The sequence below is a fragment of the Lagenorhynchus albirostris genome, chromosome 20 (genome assembly GCF_949774975.1).
Source record: "Lagenorhynchus albirostris chromosome 20, mLagAlb1.1, whole genome shotgun sequence".
NCBI classification, from domain to species: domain Eukaryota; kingdom Metazoa; phylum Chordata; class Mammalia; order Artiodactyla; family Delphinidae; genus Lagenorhynchus; species Lagenorhynchus albirostris.
Window position 1 is genome coordinate 8,554,316 of NC_083114.1, and position 21,511 is coordinate 8,575,826.

The window sequence follows — 21,511 nt, forward strand, 5'->3', positions numbered from 1 at the left end:
AACAGACTCCCTGACTTCAGACTATACTACAAAGCTACAGTAATCAAGAAAATATGGTAGTGGCACAAAAACAGAAATATAGATCAATGGAACAGGATAGAAAGCCCAGAGATAAACCCACCCACCTATGGTCAACTAATCTATGACAAAGGAGGCAAGGATATACAATGGAGAAAAGACAGTCTCTTCAATAAGTGGTGCTGGGAAAACTGGACAGCTACATGTAAAAGAATGAAATTAGAACACTCCCTAACACCATACACAAAAATAAACTCAAAATAGATTAGAGACCTAAATGTAAGACCGGGCACTATAAAACTCTTGGAGGAAAACATAGAAAGAACACTCTTTGACATAAATCACAGCAAGATCTTTTTTGATCCACCTCCTAGAGTAATGGAAATAAAAACAAAAGTAAACAAATGGGACCTAATGAAACTTAAAGGCCTTTACAAAGCAAAGGAAACTACAAAGACGAAAAGACAACCCTCAGAATGGGAGAAAATATTTGCAAACGAATCAATGGACAAAGGATTAATCTCCAAAATATATAAACAGTTCATGCAGCTCAATATTAAAAAAACAAACAACCCCATCCAAAAATGGGTAGAAGACCTAAACAGACATTTCTCCAAAGAAGACATATGAATGGCCAAGAAGCACATGAAAAGCTGCTCAACATCACTAATTATTAGAGAACTGCAAATCGAAACTACAATGAGGTATCACCTCACACCAGTTAGAATGGGCATCATCAGAAAATCTACAAACAACAAATGCTGGAGAGGGTGTGGAGAAAAGGGAACCCTCTTGCACTGTTGGTGGGAATGTTAATTGATACAGCCACTATGGAGAACAGTATGAAGGTTCCTTAAAAAACTAAAAATAGAATTACCATATGACCCAGCAATCCCACTACTGGGCATATACCCAGAGAAAACCATTATTCAAAAAGACACATGCACCCCAATGTTCACTGCAGCACTATTTACAATAGCCAGGACATGGAAGCAACCTAAATGCCCATTGACAGACAAATGGATAAAGAAGATGTGGTACATATATACAATGGAATACTACTCAGCCATAAAAAGGAACGAAATTGAGTCATTTGTAGAAACGTGGATCGATCTAGAGACTGTCATACAGAGTGAAGTAAGTCAGAAAGAGGAAAACAAATATCGTATATTAAAGCATATATATGGAACCTAGAAAAATGGTACAGATGAACTGGTTTGCAGGGCAGAAATTGAGACACGATGTGGATAAAAAACGTACGGACACCAAGGGGGGAAAGTGGCGGGGGCGGGTGGTGGTGGTGGTGTGATGAATTGGGAGATTGGGATTGACATATATACACTAATATGTATAAAATGGATAACGAATAAGAACCTGCTGTTTTAAAAAGTAAATAAAATTCAAACAAAACAAAACAAAACAAAACGGTGGCGGGGGGGGGCTCTTCCAGAGTTAAGAAATATTGAATGCAAAAGGAATGATTAGGTTTGGGATTTTGACTAGGCTCTGACTGGTGTTCTAATTAGGGAGCCAGTGTGGCTGGAGGGGAGTAGGAGAGAGGTTTCAGCTTCTCTGGGGGAATCTCTCATTGCTGTTGTTTTGGTGAAAAGGGAAGGAACACATCTCTGATGTAATAATGGGAAATAACTGCAAACAAAGATTTGTCTTATAAATAACTTAGCACCACAGTGCATAACTAGTTCATGCAATAAGGAATAGAGAGCTTGCATTGAATGAAGTTGAATTAGGGGATACCATAACTTGTAGAATTAAAGTCCTTATTCTCCCGTTATGACTAGAGCATTCTTATTGTCTAAAGTGTTTATACTTACTATATTATAGTCAATGTTTATTCTATCTTGCTCCAAAAACAGTTTGAAGCTCCTATAAGTGTACAATGGCGTTAAATGCCTCTCTTTTACTTTATGTCTTTAATTTCCCCTCCTTCCCTCCAGCCTCACTGACTTCTTGCATTTCTTTCCACCGCTGGGCCTTTGTGTTTGTTGTTTCACCTGTCCATTCTTTCTCTTTGATCCCCATCATATGAATCCTTCATCTCTTTCAATTCTTTAATATAAAGTCACCTTTTCAGTAAGGCCTTCTTTATACAAAAGGGACACACCACACCGCCCCCTGCATTCCATAGCACCTATTACTAACATTCTACACATTTTACCTTTTTTTTTTTTTTTTTTTTTTTACTGTCAGTCTCCATGTTCTAGAATGTAACCTCCATGGGAGCAGGGATTTTTATCTGCTTTGTTCACTGCTGTATCCCCAAAGCCTAGAACAGTGCCTGACACATTGTTGCATGAATTCTGTGCACTCCACTGCCTATTAAGACATGGATTGATTGGTTGGTTGACTAAATTAGGGAGAGCAGAGGCTTTTATTAGTAGATCCACAAAAATTTATCAAGTTCTTATTTAACAATAAGCACTGTTCTAGGCACCAAATACAAAGAATAGAATAAAGCTTCTAGGTACTCACAGTCAAGTGAGGAAAATAGTTAAACAATTACAGCAATGAGTTAAGGCCATAAAGCAAGTATGGATGATGTGCTGCATTAAGGAGGAAACACCTCTCTGCTTGGCAGAATCAGGGAGATGGAAAGATGCATAGGAATTACCAGCTAGAATGGCTGTGTTTGAGCTCCTGAGCTCCGCCACCCCACGGATACCAGACAGGATATCACTGGGGAAGAGGCTGGGGGTTGCCAGAGTCAGAGTGCCAGAGTCGGAGACAGAGGTGGCAGTGGAGCAGAGAGGTCCTGACGCTGAACGTGGAGAAGTCGGAGGTGGAGCCAGGGGGGCGCCCGCCGATGACGTCACGGGCCAGCCTGCCTTAGAGCCTCGGCGCGCTTTCCAGGGGGTGGAGTCGCCGGGGCATCATGGCTGCCTGCCGGGCTGAGGCTCATGGCTCCGTGAGTGCTGTTCTCTGCCCCTCGTCCCTTTTTTCTTGCCTGTCCCGTATTTTCTTTCTGCTCCTGTAAGCTCCACCTTGCCTCTTTGCCTCCCTGACTTAGCTGGCCGCCCCCAGGCGAGGGGGGACGGTGAGGCTCTTCGTCCCGCCCCTCTCACTGGTTCTGCGGTTACATTTATTCCACTATGGCTGTGGCGCCGGCTGTGAACCATAAATACACTTCTGTCCACTCTTTAGGCTTCAAGCCCAATGGGAAGCCAGGAGCCGACGAACGGCTAACTGTGGGGGTGTAGATTCCTGGGGGAGACCTCTGACGCAGCTGTATGGGAAAGGGGTAACCGATAATCTGGAAAAGCTTCTGAGACCCGAAGTACGTGCAGGAGTTAGCAAGGAAAAAAAAAAAAGCGCTAAAAGAGGTTTCAAGGCGGAGGCAAAAAACATGTTCAAAGGCAAGAGACAGAGTAGGTGTCTTTGAAAAACTCAGAAAGTTCAGCTGGGTGGTGGTGGAGAGGTCAAAGGTGACAGCCTCGTAAGTCTTGGTAGGCAGTGATTTCAACCGGAGGATAATTGGGAGTTATTGAAGGGTTTTAAGCAAAAGAGTGGATAAGTTTTGTTTTCGTTTCCTGAGGTAGCAGAGTAGAGAGTGGACTGCGGTGGTCTCCAACCTTTTTGGCACCTGGGACCGGTTTCGTGGAAGACAGTTTCTTTTTTGGGGGGGGATGGTTTCGGGATGATTCAGGCACATTGATTTATTATGGTCTCTATGCAGTCAAACCTCTCTGCTAATGATAATGTGTTTTTGCAGCTGCTACCCAGCGCTAGCGCCACACTGCCTCAGCTCCACCTCAGATCATCAGGTGTTAGATTCTCATAAGGAGTGCACAGCCTAGATCCCTCACATGCGCAGGTCACAGTAGGGTTCTTGCTTCTATGAGAATCTAATGCCCTCGCTGCTCTGAAAGTAGGCGGAGCTCAGCCGATAATGCGAGCAATGGGGAGTGGCTGTAAATACAGATGAAGCTTCGCTTGCTCACCGCCCGCTGCTCACCTCCTCCTATGCTGCCTGGTTCCTAACAGGCCACCGACCGGTACCGGTCCATGGCCCGGGAGTTGGGGACCCCTGGACTAGAGAGTATCAGTTAGAACGCTGTGATTTAAATGTAGTAAGAGATGGTAGTGACCCTGACCATGGCAGCAATGTTGAGGTTCCAGAGGTGAAAACAGAGTAAAAAAATACTGAGGAGATAGAATCTAAATTAAGTAAGCTCCCCAGATTAATACTGATATAGGCCGAAGTTTGAGAACGCTGTACACTTTCTTCTCGACCTCATCCACTGACTGCATGGCTTTAATAGCCAGTGATAGATGCTGATTTTTCCTAAATCTCTACTTTGGCTGTGATCTCTCTCCTGAGCTCTAGTTATATCCATCTGCCTGCCAGATTCTCCATCTGGCCAACCTACAGGCACCACATATGCCCAACACTGAGCTTTTCAGAAAATCCACCCCTCTTCCAATGTTCACTAACTTGGCAAATAGCACCCTCAACCGGATAGTTCTGCCGTGACATGTGGATGTCCTCTTTCACTTCTTCCTTTCCCTACACAGGACCCAAGTTCAAAACACACTCTGGAGCTAAATCCCCCCACCCCACCCACTCCTGGCTTCTGAGTCAATAGACGGGATCACCTAAATATCAGTTGCATTTTAAACAGAACTTTGGTGATTCTGAGGCATCAGTACCACTTTGAGAAACAGTAGTATTCAGTGTGCCAATGGACAGGTCCTCAGGAATAGGAGCTAAAAGAGAAGATCAAGAGAGGAAGGCAAAAAGTGGGAGTGTGATGTTGGTGGGCAGTTCTGAGTGATAACCTGGTCCAATTTTGACAACACTGACCATGAACAAGAGTGTTTGACTGAGATGGGGTGAAGGTGAAAGTCAATGATAGGGCCATCCACAAGGACACTGAAGTCATCTAGAACTTGAACACTGGTTTTTCAAGCTGTTTTCAAGCTGCTAAAGGTTAACTGGATGTGGAGGAGTGACTGGAGGAGCAGGGATACAGCTATAATGGTTTTGAATTATCACTGGGGATCAAGAAGGGTAAAGGTCATTAAGTATTGTTGAACTCTGTAGGAATTTTAAAATAAATCTGCTTAGCACTAGGAGTAGGCTAAACTGGCCCCCTCCCCTAGAGTTATCTATATATAAAGGCTACTATGTCCCCAGAATCTGGTACATATACAGAGATCGTTCCTGTCCTCCTTAGGAAGCCCACATCTTAGCTACAAAGACAGAACAGGAAACAATTCCAGTGGGATTGTATCTCATATATATTTAGCTTATAGGCACTCAAATGTATACACTCCACTAAAAAAAGAGGGGGATGCTTAAAAATTATACTCTGCTTATGTCCTTTTTTGCAGTACGCGGGCCTCTCACTGCTGTGGCCTCTCCCGTTGCGGAGCACAGGCTCCGGACGCGCAGGCTCGGCGGCCATGGCTCACGGGCCCAGCCGCTCCGCGGCATGTGGGATTCTCCCGGACCGGCGTATGAACCCGTGTCCCCTACATCGGCAGGCAGACTCCCAACCACTGCGCCACCAGGGAAATCCCTCTGCTTATGTCCTTTTATGGAATGTCTATTATTAGGCACATTTCCATTTCCATATACATATTACTGTACAGTGTTACGTACTATTCCTTTTGAGCAATTTAAAGGATTTTTTTTGAGGGTGACCTTAGACCAGTCTTGTTTTTCAACTTGCTGGCTTTAGAATCAGACCCCATAGAAGGTGGGCTGCCACTGTATCTGGTGGTCATTGCTCCACGTGCAAGGTACTGTGGGAGCTCCAAGGAGGGAGCAGCATTCTGCCGGGGATGCTCAAAGAAGAGTTCACAAGGAATATTTATTCTAATTGAGCACTTTAAGGATCGGTACAGGTTTGTTAAAGAAAGAGGGAAGACCAAAGCTGGATGGCCAGTTGTCTAAGTTGATTGGCTAAACTAAGACTTCTAAGGTTTCTTCAAGCTCTAAACTGCTTTACTTTACATCTTCATTTTTTCCCGGTTGACTTTTTTTTTTTTTTTTTTTTTTTGGCTGTGTTGGGTCTTTGTTGTTGCACGCAGGCTTTCTCTAGTTGAGGCGAGCGGGGGCTACTCTTCGTTGCAGTGCGGGGGCTTCTCTTATTGCAGAGCATAGGCTCTAGGCACCCGGGCTTCAGTAGTTGCGGTGTGCGGGCTCAGTAGTTGTAGCGCACAGGCTTAGTTGCTTCGCGGCATGTGGGATCTTCCAGGACCAGGGATCGAACCCTTGTCACCTGCATCTGTAGGTGGATTCTTAACCACTGTGCCACCAGGGAAGTCCTCCCTCTTGATTTTTAAAAAAAATCTATTCCTTTATTATTCCCCAGTTTCCTTGGTGGGCAAGATGGTCAGGAAGGTGTTTGAACTCGCTTCACTTTCCTCAGGAGCAAGCCTGGCTTGAGGCTGCCCAGGCCTTCATCGAAGAGACCCTGTGTCCACCTGGCAAGGAGCCTGATGTCCAGTTGACTCAGTTGGTAATTGACTGTGTGAAGACTGTCTGGTTGCCCCAGGGAAGGAACCAGGGTTTAACACTGCCCCTCAGCTACAGGTAAGGAGAAGTGGGATTCCCAGGAAAGTTAAATTTGGGATTGAAAAGGAAGGACTTATCATTTGAGTTGACTAAGGGGAAACTTAAGGGGAGGAAAAGGTGGTCTAAAGAAAACCCCTTCTGCCAGTCTTTCTCATTCTCCATCAAGCTGCTTTCCTTTTCTTGTAGTTCTCCTTAATTGGCTCAAGTCAAGTTTAGAGACAAGGAGAGGGGCGTGAGAAGATAGAAAGAAAATACGGAAAAAGAACCCTCAAAGTGGGGAGAGAGGCTGATACTATTTTGTTTTGTGCATTAGGAAACTAAGATACAGACTGTGACTTCAGCAAGTGTAGATCGTTGATTTTGAAAGACCTGAGTTTGAGGTCTTCTGAAGGTGCTTTTTTGGTTTTGTCCTTTTTAACACTATACTACCATTCCTAAACCGTTCTAGGCAATGTTAATAAAGTACTACAGGAAAAGGGTTCCATGGCCAAATAAGTTTGAGAGGCATCGCATAAGATAAACTTCTCTAGGAGAATCATGAGCCTCATTGACATGTTAAAGGCTCTGAAAAGTTCTGCAAAAAGAAACCTGCTTACTTCCTCATAGAAGTAACTAGTATCTGGAGTATGAGGGTATATCATTCTTGTGAATATCTTTATATTTTTTCTATCCATGCATCTATCCCTAAGCAATATTCAGTAGTTTTACATACCTTTAGACTTTGTATAAATGGTACCATACCTTGTATATCATCTGCGGTTTGCTTTTTGTGCTTAACATTATGCTTGTGAGATTTATTCACATTGATAGCTCTAGGTCATTTATTTTAACTGCCGTGTGGTATTCTGTTACGTGAATAAACGTATCACTTTTTTCTTTTTTTAAAAGTAAAAATCTGTTTAGCTTTGTTTATTTTGTTATTTCCCAATAATACTGAAAATCCAAAAAGAATAATTGAAAAGTGGTAAGTCAGCAATTTTTAGAAAACTTGCAACCTGTTTAAGTTTCTTGTTATTCTTCAGGGTAAATGTAGACTAGATAGCACAATATGTAGGATATGGTGGATGAGGATAGAGTAAAATTTATTTGACAGGTAGAAATATTCATTCATTTTTCCATTTCCCTTCACTGAGTGCCTGCTGTGTGCCAGGTACTGTGGTGGCCTTGAAAGTTGGAGGGCAGTGGGCCATGCAAAAGGTCTGCGGTTATCACCTTCAGTTTCCTGACCCAAACTCTGAAGAATCTGAGAAAAGTGACCCCTATCCTTACTGTTTTCTGTCCTGAAGGTGCCTAGGGTAAAGGCACGGTTCCCTCCAGTTGTTTTTTCCTAGGCTTTTACAGAAGTAGGGAAAGACAAAAAGCCTTTTGAGTGAGACATACCTGGCTTTGCCACCTACACCACTGTGTACCTGAACCTCTGTAAATTTCCTCATTGGTCTGTTTCCAGGGATTTTTGGTGAAGATTCAATGCAGTATTGAGCGTGAATGGACCCAGTACAGTATGTGTATAGCAGGGGTGCAATGATGTTAGTTTCTCTCTTTGCCTTTTATCTGCTCTGAAGTCATTGGGGAAGAATGAAGCAGATGTGGAAGGGGTGTGGGCCATCTAGAACAGCATTTCTAATCTTTAGCACTCACATGTAGCTTATGTTCATGAGTGCAACAAGGAGGATAAATTGTCATGTTTTGTAACCTTATCCTGTTTCTTTTCCGCTGAAAAAACCATGGGAGTGGAGATGAGTGAAAAAACCGTGGGAATGTAATAATGGTATTACAAAAATGTGAATCTGTCACAACTTTGATCATTTAACTTGTATCACATTCTCTGTGATATACCTCACAATTGGTAGTGACTCAGCAGTGTTGCGGCACTTTGCTTAAGAATGGTTGATCTCAAACATCTCTTGAGATTTGGGAGCTTGTGATATCAACTCCCACCTCAGCCTCAGCTTCCCAGCCAGTCTCTAGTACTGTGATACTCCAGACTAGGAAGGAAACCTGGCCGGGGCCAATGAGGTTGAGCCATTAGGCAGATGCCTTAGTGCCCCCACTGAAATTCTCTGTGGAGCTGAGAGCTGAGATGCTGTCAGGGGAGCAGTTTGTGTTGTCTCTAAAATGTTCTCCTCACCTGCTCATCTCCTCAGGCTGCTCTTACATTCCCACTCCATTTCTCTGGGTCCTCTCTGTGGCACTGTCTTGTTCAAGATATGATTCAGCACAGACTTTCTTCCTGCCTTCCCTAGGTACTACCCAGTGTTTGGACCCAGACCCCATCCTCATTTTCTTAGGCCCTCACTCCCAGTTTTTTCAATCAATCAGACTTTCTTAGTCCAGGTTCCCCATTGATCTTTCCTTGGGATCTTGGGGGATTTGTTGGGGTTGAGGATAAAATTCCTAGGCTTGAACATAGCTTTACGAAACCTCTGTTCCCTTCACTCTGCAGCTTTGTCTCAGTAAAGGACCTCAGGACCCACCAACGTCTCCCATGCTGCAGCCACCTGTCCTGGAGCAGTACTGCGTACCAGACTTGGGCCAAAGAGGCCGGACCACGTGGCGTCCCCCTGCCCCGGGAACGGCTGTTACTTTTAGGGACACTAACAGACCTATCAGGGGACTTGGAACAAGAGTGCAGGAATGGAAGCCTCTATATAAGAGATAACACTGGTACCCTGGGCTGTGAGGTGAGTAGGAAGGGGGCAGTCAGATCCCTCAGATACTAATAAGAATGGTGTCTAGGGAGCAAGACAATTAAGTCTCTGAGGGAACAGAGATGGAGGGGGGTGGACTGGATGCCAGGGTCCTGATTAATCCTTGCCCTTGGTCTTTTCTAGCTCATAGATCTGGACCTTTCTTGGTTGGGCCATCTCTTTCTGTTCCCCAGCTGGAGTTACCTCCCTCCTGCAATGAAGTCCTCAGGAGAAGGGCACTTGGAGCTCTGGGGTGCCCCTGTGCCAGTGTTTCCCTTGACCATCAGTCCTGGCCCCCTCACCCCCATCCCTGTTCTCTACCCAGAGATGGCTTCCCACCTGCTCAGGCACAGGTAATTCTTCCGTGTAGGGGAGGAGGCAGCACTGTAAAACTGGGACGATGATGGTGGGTCAGTGGAAGGAGGGAAAGAAAGGCATTGAGAGTAATATAGATGGAATGTTCCCAATCAGGGGAACAGTGGGGCCTCTCAGAAAGTTAAGAGCCAGATTCTTCCAGGGAAGTGTGCCTTATCTAAGGGCAGGTAGAGTTTGAAGGAGGTTTTTAGAACAATGGCTTTGGGCTATGGAAATTTTACATCACTACTAGGTAATAGTGGAAAGGAAGGCATTTGTAGGGGAAAAAAGAAAGAGAGAAATAAAAATGACTTCTGCTCTACTTTTTTTAGAAGCAAGCACAGAAATGTGCAGCCAAACCTTGCTGGGGAGCTGGTTCGATTGAGCGCTCTGGTGACAAGTCGAAGGAAAGCCTACTTCATCCTGTCTCTTGGTGGATCATCCCCAGTTGGCAGCCATGTGTCTGTCATCGTGCAGGTGAGGATTAGGGTCAATTCAGGGGTGTGGAGGTGTGGGAGGGGGGTACGAGCTCCTAATAGGAAAGATAACATCATAGGAGGAACCAGATGGGAAAGGAGGACAGCTGGGGAGAGTTATTTCTGGAACAGTGCTGTTGAGGGAACAGTGTGAGTGACGCCTTCCCTACATACAGGAGGTGGGGAGTAGACTTCCCTGCTGTGCAGCTTATTCGAGGAGACAACTTTTGTATCATGTGTCGCATTTTGAAAACCTGCCAGAATCACTTTTTTCCCCTGCATTAGAAGAATGAGCAAGGAGAGTATTTATCTTAACACGATTAAAACATGAAATACATGTACTTTTAGTAAAACTTGGTACTTATTGCTGAGTCTTTTTACATCAACTGGTACGATTTTATTTTTTTTATTATTATTTTTAAAATATTTATTTGGTTGTGCCGGGTCTTAGTTGCAGCAGGGTGGGCTCTTTAGTTGCGGCTTGCCAGCTCCTTAGTTGTAGCACATGGGCTCCTTAGTTGTGGCATGCAAACTCTTAGTTGCAGCATGCATGTCGGATCTAGTTCCCTGACCAGGGATCGAACCTGGGCTCCCTACATTGGGAGTGCGGAGTCTTATCCACTGCGCCACCAGGGAAGTCCCTGGTATGATTTTAAAGTCATTCATTTTTATACTGATTATTGTTATATGATTTATACAATTATCTGAATAACGTTTCAGAAGCATTCAAAACAATTAAAGGATGAACGGGCTCTTTAACATGCATATCGAAAAAGGAAACTATGAAATTTACTAGCACTATAAGAATTCTTACCTGTATCTGTGTGTGTCATGAGCTGAAGTAACAGTAATTAGAGTATAAAGAAACTGAAAACGCTTACAAACCACCCAAATTTCTAATCTTGTTTTTTCCTCTTGGGTTAAAGAGGAGCTTATGTATATTGTTTACATTAGAATGTTTTAAGTCTCCTAGAGCATTCAAAAATTCTGGGCATGGTAGGATTGGCTCATTCGAGGGGGAAAGCTCTGAAATGCACTTGAATTTCTGCAGGGCAACTAAAGTAGGCCAAGCCCTTTGGGTAGTTTATAATCTTATTGTAGATTCTATATCATATTGATTTGTAAAACAAGCAGAGAATAATACAGAACAGTGTGTAAGTTCCAAGGTGTGTGGTATAGTTGTAACTGCTATAGCAGGTTAGCTAGAGTTTATTATGTGGAGAGAAGCCTAAGGAGGGAGAGTTTAGACTCGATCTGGTTCTTGAAGGTGGCTAGTATTTGAATCCCTAGAAGAGAGGGAGGGCTGTCTGGGACTGGAGTATCACCTGTACCAAGATTGGCCCTTTATTGAGTATATGCTGTATGCTAGGGGCTTTGGTCATTTCAGAGGCACAAAATTGAGTAAGTTGATGGCTCTTGTCCCCTGGAAGCTCTCAGCCAGATAAGTGAGTCAATGATTACTGTTCAGGGTCATAAGTGCTGGGGTAGAGTCATGCACATGCACAAGGCACTGTGAGGGTGCAGAGGTGGGCTTTGGAATAAGTCTGGGTGGTCAGGGGAGGAGTGATCTTGGTTTGTTTACAGGCTGCTGAAGAGACACATTGGCGAAATACCGTCACTCTAGATGATCCCAGTGAATCACCTCCATGCTAGAGGAGTGAGGTCCTGTCTAGAAAGACTGAACTCTGAAGAGAGGAGTAAAGGTTCAGGGTAAACTGCTGTGCCAGGCAGGTGAGGATAAGCGATCGCTAAGCAGTGACGGAGGCGCAGCTGGAGAGGGTTAGCGTCCGTGTTTTGCCCTGGGGTGGTGTGGGCCTGTCTTCCTCAGCAGGGTTTTTGTCTTAGAAGAAGAGTTGAGGAAAGAGGGCTGTGATCCTGTAAACTCAAGGGTGAAGTGTGGGTAAAAAGGGCAGGATTCAGGGGATAGGTATTCAGATCCTGGCATTCGGACAGAGGAAGGGAAGGACCTCAACGTCTGAATAAAGGAGAAGTGGCTGCAATATTGGGAGGTCCTGGTAAGAGGTTAGAAGAAGTCTAGTGAGCCCAGGGGGAGCAGAGGAGAGCAGAAGCAATAGTATTCAGTCATTCATTCGTGTGTTCAGTCAGACCATCATTAGCTACTTGTTTTGCATAAGCAGTAAGCTTAAGTGAAATCTTGGCAATACCTTACGATGAGTTGTGACGTCCAAGGTCTGACTGGTGGTACTCAGCTGGTTTTAGAGAGAAATGGGGGTCTGTGAAGCCGAGCATAGGGGACTGTGAAGTTCAAGTATCCAGAGTCATCAGTGTGTTTTGAAGCCCCTGAGAGTGGCAGCCGTGCTCTGGGAGGGACATGCCCTAGAAGATTGTTATATTTATTAACGGTCTCATCTATGTAACTTTTTTCCTTTTGCTTAAATTTCTTCAACAGCCACCTTGCTCCATTCCATAGGAGACCCTCTGCCGTTCATTTTTATTTTCCTACTTGGATGTCTCTCCCTTTCTGAAAGACTGAAAGTCTTCAGCATGTTATTTCTGGGTTTTTTCTTCATCTCAGCCCTTCCATCCTGTCTCTGGCAACTGCCAAGGCCATTCCTCCTCCGTCCCGGCAGGGTTTTCCCGGCCTTGCTCATTCTGGGTTCTGAACATTTCTGTATTGTTGCCTGTGCTTGAGTCCCGCTCCTCTCTCCTCTCTACGTCAGCAAAGCAGAGATGGCCTTCAGGACCTTGGCAAGTTCAGCTTCTTTCACTTGGCCTTCCTGATCATTCCAACCCATCCCGACCTCTTTCTTTCTCTGAAACCTTACCGGCTGTGTATTGTTTTTGCCACTTGATCATACATGGCTCCATGTTATTACTTGGGTTTGTGTCTGTGTTTCTCCGTGGTTTGAAATATGTTGGAGATGAGAGAAGTCTATGATACTTCCCTTAACATCTATCCCAATACTGGATACTTACGTACCGTGTGCATACTGATTAAATAAGTAAACGTTGTTTGTATGGCTGGTTTGTATGTTGGAGTGGGATGGGGAAAGGGCAGAATTTTCTGAAAGGAATATTTATATATTTTGGAGAAAGTTGTAGGGCTGGTTTGTGCCTTGGGGGAGGGATTAGGAAATATTTTCCATTTCCATGAGAGGGGAGAGATCCTGAGAGTTCTGTGGCTTAAGATTTAATTGGGGAGCAGGGAAGATGAAGAGGCAAGGAGAGGCTCTCGAGGAGTAGGTCTTTGAGGGTCACATTGTGATGGGAAGGGACCCTGGCAGAGGGGCAGCATCATGGGAAGCCTCTCACGTACCGTGTTGCCTGCTTCCGCACAAGCCAGATCCCTGCCCAGCTGGTGTGGCACCGAGCCCTTTGGCCTCATAAGGCCTACGTGCTGACGGAGCTGCGAGCGTCCAAGCTCCCTGGTCACCGTTACCGGATTTGGATGACCAGTCCCTCCTCCCGGCTTTTGCCACTGAAACCAGAATGTGTGCGAGAGCTGGAACTGGAGCTGGAAGGAGCCCCCTTGGAGACCAACCCCCAGCCACTCCCCATACTCAGCAATCCGCAAGACAAGAAGGGTCCAGGTCCAGACGGTCTCGTCCGGGACTCCAGGCTCTTATCATACACGGTGAGCATAAGGGAGAGACCCTTGAGCCCGAAGGGCAGGAAACGTGGCGGTCTCCAAAGAGGATGGGAACAGGGATCACCTGGCCCTTTGGCTTCTTTGCAGGGAACGGTCACTGGCACGCTGAATCAGCCTGCGGGCCTCTACGAGCTGGACGGGCAGCTGGGGCTCTGCCTTGCCTACCAGCAGTTCCGTGGCCTCAGGCGGGTAGTGCGACCAGGAGTCCGTCTGGAGGTACGTGAGGGGCCAGGGCTGGTGACAGAAGGAGACCCTTTCAGTAACTTGTCTTACCTTTACGGGCTGGTCCTTCTTTGCAGCAGGTCGACGCCTCTACAGCAAGATTATAAAAATAACAAATATGTGTTGGGGCGCGGGGGTGCTTTTGTTAAGAATGATTTGGACGAGAGCTCAGGTCAGAAGGGAGTAGAGAGTGGGGCTCTGGGAGGAGCAGTTAGGTCCAGAGCCTCTCCTTTCCAGAAGGGCCTTCCAACTGGAGCTGAAGTGCAGGTGAGCAGCCAGGGCCCCGCTGGCCAGGAGCCCCCGGGCCCACAGAAGGGCTGAGTGAGGCTTCTGGGAGATGAAGCCTTACCGCAGGGGAGCGGCTTGTGATGGAAGGCGAGGCATAAGGGGCTGGAGGGAAGCAACCTGTAAAGGAGAAATTATATTTCTCCTGGGACCCAGGCAGTGGAAAACTGCATTTAACTCTGCCTGCGATCACTGAGTTGCTTTTTCCCTTCTGCCTCCCCAGCTCCAGGATGTTCACCTCCTGCAGTCAATGGGTGGGGGGACGAGAAGGCCCATGTTAGCCCCCTGCCTCCGTGGCGCCGTTCTACTTCAGGGCTTCTCTCGTCTGATGCCTGAGACTCAGTCTTCCCACCGAACCCCCGGGGCCTCCCTGTATGAGCAGCTGGTGTGGGAACATCAGTTAGGACTTCCCCTCTACCTGTGGGCCTCCAAGGCCCTGGAGGAGCTGGCCTGCAAGTGAGGAGGACGACGGTCTGGGCTGGGGAGGCGGTGGGAGTGGGACACTTCCTCTGTCAGCGAAGCCAGATTCTGGGAGAGACAGGGTCTTTGGGGGAAGTGACTTCACTTCTTTCCGTGGCCAAGGCTGTGTCCCCATGTGCTGAGACACCACCAGTTCCTGCAGCATTCCTCGCCTGGGAACCCCAGCCTGGGACTACAAATCCTGGCCCCTACCTTGGAGGTTCTCGTTCCACCTGGCTGCCCCGGTCGGAATACACACAACGAGATCCTTGAAGAGCCGCATCACTGTCCGCTGCAGAAGGTCTGAGGATGTGGGGGAATGGAGTTGGCAGAGCTAACGCCCTGGGGGACACCCCGGGCACAGGGGACACATAATCTGATGTCTCTTCTCTCTGACAGTACGCTCGACTGCAGACCCCCTGCTCTTTCCCTACACTGGCCGCCCTGAAAGAGGAAGGGAAGTGCAGGGCCTGGGCCTCCTTTGACCCTAAGACCCTTCTGCCCCTCCCAGAGGCTTCTCACCTGCCCAGTTGCCAACTGAATCAGCGCCTGGCCTGGTCCTGGCTCTGTCTGCTGCCCTCTGCCTTCCACCCGGCCCCAGTAAGCGCGTTTCCAGCGGGGCTCAGGGGACTTCCTCTTTTTGCCATTTTCACTACCACTACCGTAGTCCTTTCTTGTCATTTTGATTACACTAGCCTTCTAACTAGAATACTCCACCTCTTCTTGGCCCCCTCTAATCCGTTCTCTTGTAGCAACTAGAAAGGGGTGGGGTACAATTGAACATCGATTATAAAACTCTCTTAATTTAACTGCTTCTCTTGTTTCTACCAGTGTGTATAAAATCAAACCCAAACTCCTTATTATGTCTTGGGAGTTCCTCCATGGTCTCCTAGCTCTAACCTCGATTTGTATACTTTCTCTCTGGCTACTAAATGTGTGAATGCAGGTGCATTTTTTCCACATCTGTCTACCTCACTTCAATATAAATTCTTTGAGGTCACAGACCATGTTTTTGTGGTTCACTTTGTAGCTCTAACAGTTAACACAGTGCCTGGCACGTGGTAGATGCTCAGTATATCTGTTTAATAAGACTTGATGCCTCGGCCTTCGTCTCCTTGTAGGTTCTGCTTGGGATTCTTGTGCCTTCGTCTCGTAAAGGTTGTCTGCGACTTCAGGACCAAAGCGGTTCCCTCCCCTGCCTACTCCTGGCCAAGCCCTCGCAGCCCCTCGCTGACCCCGGGCTCATAGGTTTGGAGTTCAGAGGTGGAGAGAGATGGTGGTGGGGTAGAGGTTCTCCGAACTGGGGGCTTGGCAGAAAGCACTGCTGGGATTTACTAGAGATGCTGGAGTGGCTTCTATTGATCAACCAGTCTGGCGGGAGGTGTAGGAGGCTGGTATTGGCAGGTGGTCTAAAGGAGCAAGGGGTTCCCGGCCAGAACTACAATTCCCAACATTCACTTCTCCCTCCCTAGGCACACCAGGATGACAACTTCCATTTCTTACCTTCTTAGTGTGGAAGAGTAATGGGGCTTATTTGGGCTTATTGAGGTTTGTAGGCAGGGAAACCCTGGAGAGGAAAGCTTTTCAGATCTCGGAACAGGCGTTTTAGGGATTTATGAGAAAGTAGAATCAAGGCCTCTCAGCCTAGGTGGCCAGGGGTGGGATTGGCCATGTAGATGGAATGGTTTCGCCCTTGGAGGTATGACTCCTCCAAGATGGGGCTCCGGCCTAGGCCTTCACGTTGTGTTAGGGGAGCACCTCTGGCCTGAGTCAGGCAGTGAGACCTGCAGGGCGGTCGGTTCTACCGCCCATCCCACAATCCTCCCCTCTTGCCAAAATAGAAAACTTTCTTCCTCCAGGCTGCCTGGTGCGGGCGGAGAGGTTCCAGTTGGTCGTAGAAAGGAATGTCAGAAGCAGCTTTCCTTCCTGGAAGGAGCTGAGCATGACAGGCTTCATGCAGAAGAAGCAGGCCAGGTTGGTGCTTAGGGTGGTGGCTGTCCTCTGAGACCCTGAGGGGAAGGGGAAGGGCCCGGTGCAGGTGGTAGAACTCTGGGGCCCACAACATCCAGTGCCTGCATCGCTAAGAAACCTATTCCTTGTCTCCTGACAGAGTCTATGTCCAGATTTTCCTGGCTGATGCCCTGATCCTGTCTGTGCCCAGACCCGTCCTTCACTCGGCCACCTCCTCAAGGCCTCCTCTGACAGAGCCCTCCCTGCCAGAGGGTCCCCACATAGGACAGAGCCGGCTGTTCTTGCTGTCCCACAAGGAGGCACTGATGAAGAGGAACTTCTGTGTCCCCCCAGGAGCCAGTTCGGAGGTGCCCAAGCCCACCCTCAGCTTCCTCGTGTTAGGGAGCTGGCTTGGGGGCACCCAGAGGAAGGAGGGAACTGGATGGGGCCCACCCGAGCCCAGGGAAGGTGAAAACTCGGATCAGAAGGTAAACTGGGGCCTGGGACCTGGGACCTGACGTCCCGTGCCCCAGCTCCTGTCTGAGGGACCCTGCTCTCCCCCTCAGGTTCTCCTCATCTTCGTCAGCTCCTCAGTCCGCTGGTTTGAGTTCTTGCACCCAGGGCAAGTGTACCGACTCGTGGTCCCTGGCCCTCCCGTGAGTGCCCTAGTTCACCATGCCCTTCCCCAGAAAGCATTTTTTGGCTTGGGGTCTGGAGAGGAACTTCTAGGTCTCCTAGAAGAAGGGTGGATTTAGATCAAATAGAAGACCTGTCTGTGTCTGGATCACTTCCTTCACTAGGCTCCAGAGAGGAAACAAAACTGGGTCGTAGTATGTTAGGAACCTGTCTCCGGACCAGGACACACTCAGAGACAATCATCTCCCCATTTCCTGGCAGACACCAATGTTGTTCAAGGAGGGTGGTTCATCCTGCCTATCACTGCGTCCTCCGGAGCTGGCTGGCTATGCGTCCTGCCTCACTGTCCAGGATGAGTGGACCCTGGAACTTGCGAGCTCCCAGGACATCCCAGAGGTGCTGGGTGTCAGCAGGGCACTGCCTGAATCCTCGCTGACTGACCTGCTCAGTGGCAAGTAAATGTCCAGCAGCTTCTCCAGCTAGTTTGGCTGCTCTCTCTTCCTCTGCAGTCGTTGGATGGGATGAACAGCCCATTCTCTGCTACAGTGTGTGTTTCTTGCATGTGATTTAGCTCCTAGAGGAATGATGTCACTCTAAGATGCAAGTTGGGTTTCACACTTGATTTTCCCCCAGTATGTTACTGTTCTGAAACGACTGAGCAGGCTTTCTCACAGTTCAGGAAAAGCTTCAGCAATAAAAGAAAATATAAGAAACAAAAAAAACAAGGACAAAGCTGAAAAGCTTTAGGGAAGAACCTTCCTTTGGTGCAAGAAGTGGCTAACTTATGGCTTTAGGAACAGCTGTACTTTCCTCGGGTAGGCTTTTTCGGGGTAGCTGCAGTGCAGTTGAAGAAGCTGCAGAGATACTTCCCCCCTGTGTAAACAAACAAACAAACAAACACCCTACTGGATTACATGTGTAATTTTTACAAAGCCGATCCCTATCAGAAGTGAAAGTTTTCAAGGACCTGTGATTTGAAGGGAGTGGGCGTGGGCCCCAGCATACAAAGCTGTGAACAATGGACTGACTGAGATTCTAGGTGTAAATGCAAGTGCAGATTCACCTCTGCTGGGGCGTTCCTTGGTGAGGCCTCTGAGTGCAAGGCTGTGTGGGTTTTGAGTGATCTGCACAACCCTGCTTTTCCCATGAACCCTGTTACTTTTAGCATGCGGTTTGAGACAGTGCAAGGCTTTCCAGGGCCTCATAGATAATGTTCCGGCAGACACTGTAACTCCTTTCTGTCCTTGGGTCTGACTCCAGTCTCTGCTTTCTTAGGCCTCCATTCTCACTGTATTTCTCTGACCTTCCAGTCTCACAGATTCCTTGGTGTCCTTCTCAGCCGAGATTTTGTCACATCTCTGGATAAAGCCTGGTAATGACATCTGTTTTGGGGAAAGGTATGAAATAGAGTGATGGGACCTCGTGATCCTGAGAGAGACCACTGACCCCTCGCCTCTCCCGTAGGGAGCTCTGGGGCCACGAGACGATGTGTGAAGCTCACCGTAGCCCTGGAGACGGCTGACTGCGAATTCCCCCCTCACTTGGACATATATGTTGAAGACCCACACTTGCCTCCCCCACGGGGACTTCTTCCAGGAGCCCGAGTCTACTTTAACCAGCTAGAGAAAAAGGTTTCCAGGTGAAGATCTGTGTTGATGTCCTTGCCTCCCCTTCCCACTGATGTGGTTCTCTTGAACGCTTGCCCCTACGTGTGTGGCAATGACACCTTCTCTTTGGTATTACGTTTGCTGTGTTTCTCTGGCGTTTATGCCCTCTGCCCCCGCGAGATGTTCCAGACCAGTCCTTCCCTTATTCTTCCCTCTGCTCCAGTAGAGCCGGGGTTAGGGCATGTCCCTCGGGGGAGTGGCCTGGCCTGTGTTGCAGTCCCAGCTCCTACCTCACATTGACTTCTTTCTCCTCATCACTCTTCCTCCTCCCCCTGCAGATCCCACAATGTTTACTGTTGTTTCCGGTCGTCTACCTATGTGCAGGTCCTGAGTTTTCCCCCAGATACCACAATCAGGTCAGTGGCCCAGGGCCCGGTCCCTAAACTTCAAGCCTCACATCTGCATACCATACTTGTTCCAGGGTCTGGAATTTTTGCCATAACTACAGTCTTCTCCACTCCTAGCAAAATATGTTGAGTGGCAAGGATTTCCTCTGCTTCAAATAAAAGATGTCCAGTACCTATCATTTTACCCAGAAAGATTTAGCGTTCTAGGATTTTCAAGGCTTTTCAGTCCAAAATACAAATCTTTCTTGGCTAACATCTTGGTTTTTCAAGACTGAGAAATAACTGATGACAATCAGAGATCAAGAATCAAAATGGGGGGACTTCCCTGGTGGTCCAGTGGGTAAGACCCTGTGTTCCCAATGCAGGGGGCTCGGGTTTGATCCCTGGTCTGATCCCTGGTCGGGGAACTAGATCCTGCATGCCGCAACTAAAGATCCCGTGTGCTGTAACAAAGACCTGGCGCAGCAAAAACTAGGAAAAAAAAAAAAAGTCAAAATGGGGGCCATGGGGCTTCCAGGAGAGCACAGAAGCCACTACTGTCTCCATCCGTATGCCTGCTGAGTCCTTCCAGACACACCCTGCTTTTAGAACCCTGTTGGCTGTTTCTTGACCCCTTTCTTTCTTTAGTGCCCCCCTGCCCCACATCTACCTAGCCGAACTTCTGCAAGGTGAGAAGGCCCCATTCCGGGCCACTGCCTCTTGCCACGTCGTTTTGGTCTTCAGCCTTCAGCTCCTCTGGGTGTGTGCTCATTGTACCAGCATCTGCCCGCAGGTATGAGAAGGAACAGGCCGAGCTGGGTGCAGGGTGCCAGAGGGATGTGCTGGGATCCAGGGGATTTTCCCAACCACTTTCTTCATCCCAGGGAAGGTGTACTCGTCAGAGCCCTGCTTGCCCCACTCAGACATCTATAAGCCAGGCCAGCATCAGGTGAGAGCAGAGCAGAGGGTTCCCGTCCCATCACTTACATGACTTTGTGTCTGTTGTCCCAGTGTTAGCACAATTTCTGGCTTGTGGGAATTGCTTAATAAATATTTTCAAATCAACGAATGAGAGTAAAGTGAGCTAACGACTGGAAAAGGTGGAGAGGGAGTCGTGTTGGGTCCAGGTGACTGGCCACCTGGGTTCGCTGTGGGAGTTGCTATTTCCTACTCCCCATCCCCCACCCCCGCCCCCAGGCTCCTGGTGGAGGATGGGACTGCCGAGGCTGTGGTGACCTGTAGAAATCATCAAGTGGCAGCAGCACTAGGACTGTGTCCGAGTGAGTGGACCTCCCTCCTCGAGCTCGTTCGAGGGCCAGGGACAGTGGCCTTGCAATTCACGGGGCCTGGAGCCCAACCTGAGGTGGGTGAGATGTGGCTGGGAGGCGGGGGCTCAGATACCCAAATTCCTGGGGGCTTGGTAGAGAGCATTTAGAAACTTGAGTTCTGTTGAAACGCGAGTTTCCCTTTCTAGTCCTCAGCCAAGACTGATGAGCCCTTGACCCTCTTCCTCTGGACACTGTGTACCAGTTTCTCTGTCCTCCGCCCTATTGTGCTTTCTTTTGAGCTTGAGAAGAAACCCTCCAAGATCATCCCGTTAGGTAAGGGTGGAAGGGCAGGGGTGTAGATAGATGGGTCCCAAGAGGAAGAGGGAGGAGGGATTGATAGGGGATTTCAGGAGTCGGGGAGGAGAATGGTGGGCGAGGACTAAAAACCACATTCATAGGACACGTGTTTTCCTCTCTTCCCATCTCAGAACCTCCTCGACTACAGCGATTCCAGTATGGGGAGTCCCTTTTCCCGACTCGTGTGAATCCCAGGATCCGACTGTCATGCCTGTCTATCCAGGAGCCTGAGCACCCCAGTGCCCTGGGGGCCTTAGTTTCCTCCTGCTAACCCGAACTGTAGTGGCCTGAAAGTTCTTCCTGCCCTGCTGGAGACCTTGAGGACTGGGCTTCAGCTCTTCCCCCTTGTCATGGCTCTTACCTTCTCTGTGATTGAACCAGGACCCCAGATCCCTGGATTCACAAAATGCTACCCTACTGTTATTTCTCCTATTCTAATGCCAGCCTGCCTTGAGGAGATTGTGGAAACAGGCAGATCACGGTGCTGTTGCTGTTTCCTCTCCAGTTGGTGTCAAGGCACCTGTGCTCACAGGTGGCCCTGAGCACCTGGGTTCTGTCTTTGTGGCAGGGACTTGCCCCTTGCGGGGATGCCCCTGACAGGCCCCTTGGTCTACAATAAAGCTCTGGGGATGTTTCTCACTTGTGCTCACATGGGTCT

General features: G+C 48.1%; 1 protein-coding gene across 5 annotated transcripts; it reads left to right on the forward strand.

The window, feature by feature from the left end:
• The first annotated feature begins 2,896 nt into the window (after window positions 1–2,896).
• CTC1 (CST telomere replication complex component 1) lies at window positions 2,897–21,502 on the forward strand. 5 transcript variants are annotated; one of them, XM_060133439.1, is made up of 23 exons: window positions 2,897–2,941; window positions 6,411–6,574; window positions 9,000–9,237; window positions 9,388–9,596; window positions 9,930–10,074; window positions 13,378–13,668; window positions 13,771–13,899; window positions 14,414–14,646; window positions 14,773–14,950; window positions 15,049–15,249; window positions 15,771–15,897; window positions 16,509–16,623; window positions 16,760–17,087; window positions 17,166–17,255; window positions 17,497–17,690; window positions 18,546–18,607; window positions 18,700–18,874; window positions 19,181–19,258; window positions 19,877–20,021; window positions 20,113–20,177; window positions 20,426–20,591; window positions 20,703–20,829; window positions 20,985–21,502. In XM_060133439.1, the coding sequence occupies exons 1-23, from the start codon at window positions 2,909–2,911 to the stop codon at window positions 21,122–21,124; spliced, it is 3,633 nt and encodes a 1,210-aa protein (XP_059989422.1). In that variant the 5' UTR covers window positions 2,897–2,908; the 3' UTR covers window positions 21,125–21,502. The 5 variants fall into 5 exon arrangements, with proteins under 5 accessions (XP_059989422.1, XP_059989423.1, XP_059989426.1 ...); XM_060133440.1 differs by having other exon boundaries at window positions 9,438–9,596; window positions 13,523–13,668; XM_060133443.1 differs by lacking the exon at window positions 20,703–20,829.
• The last annotated feature ends 9 nt before the right edge of the window (window positions 21,503–21,511 follow it).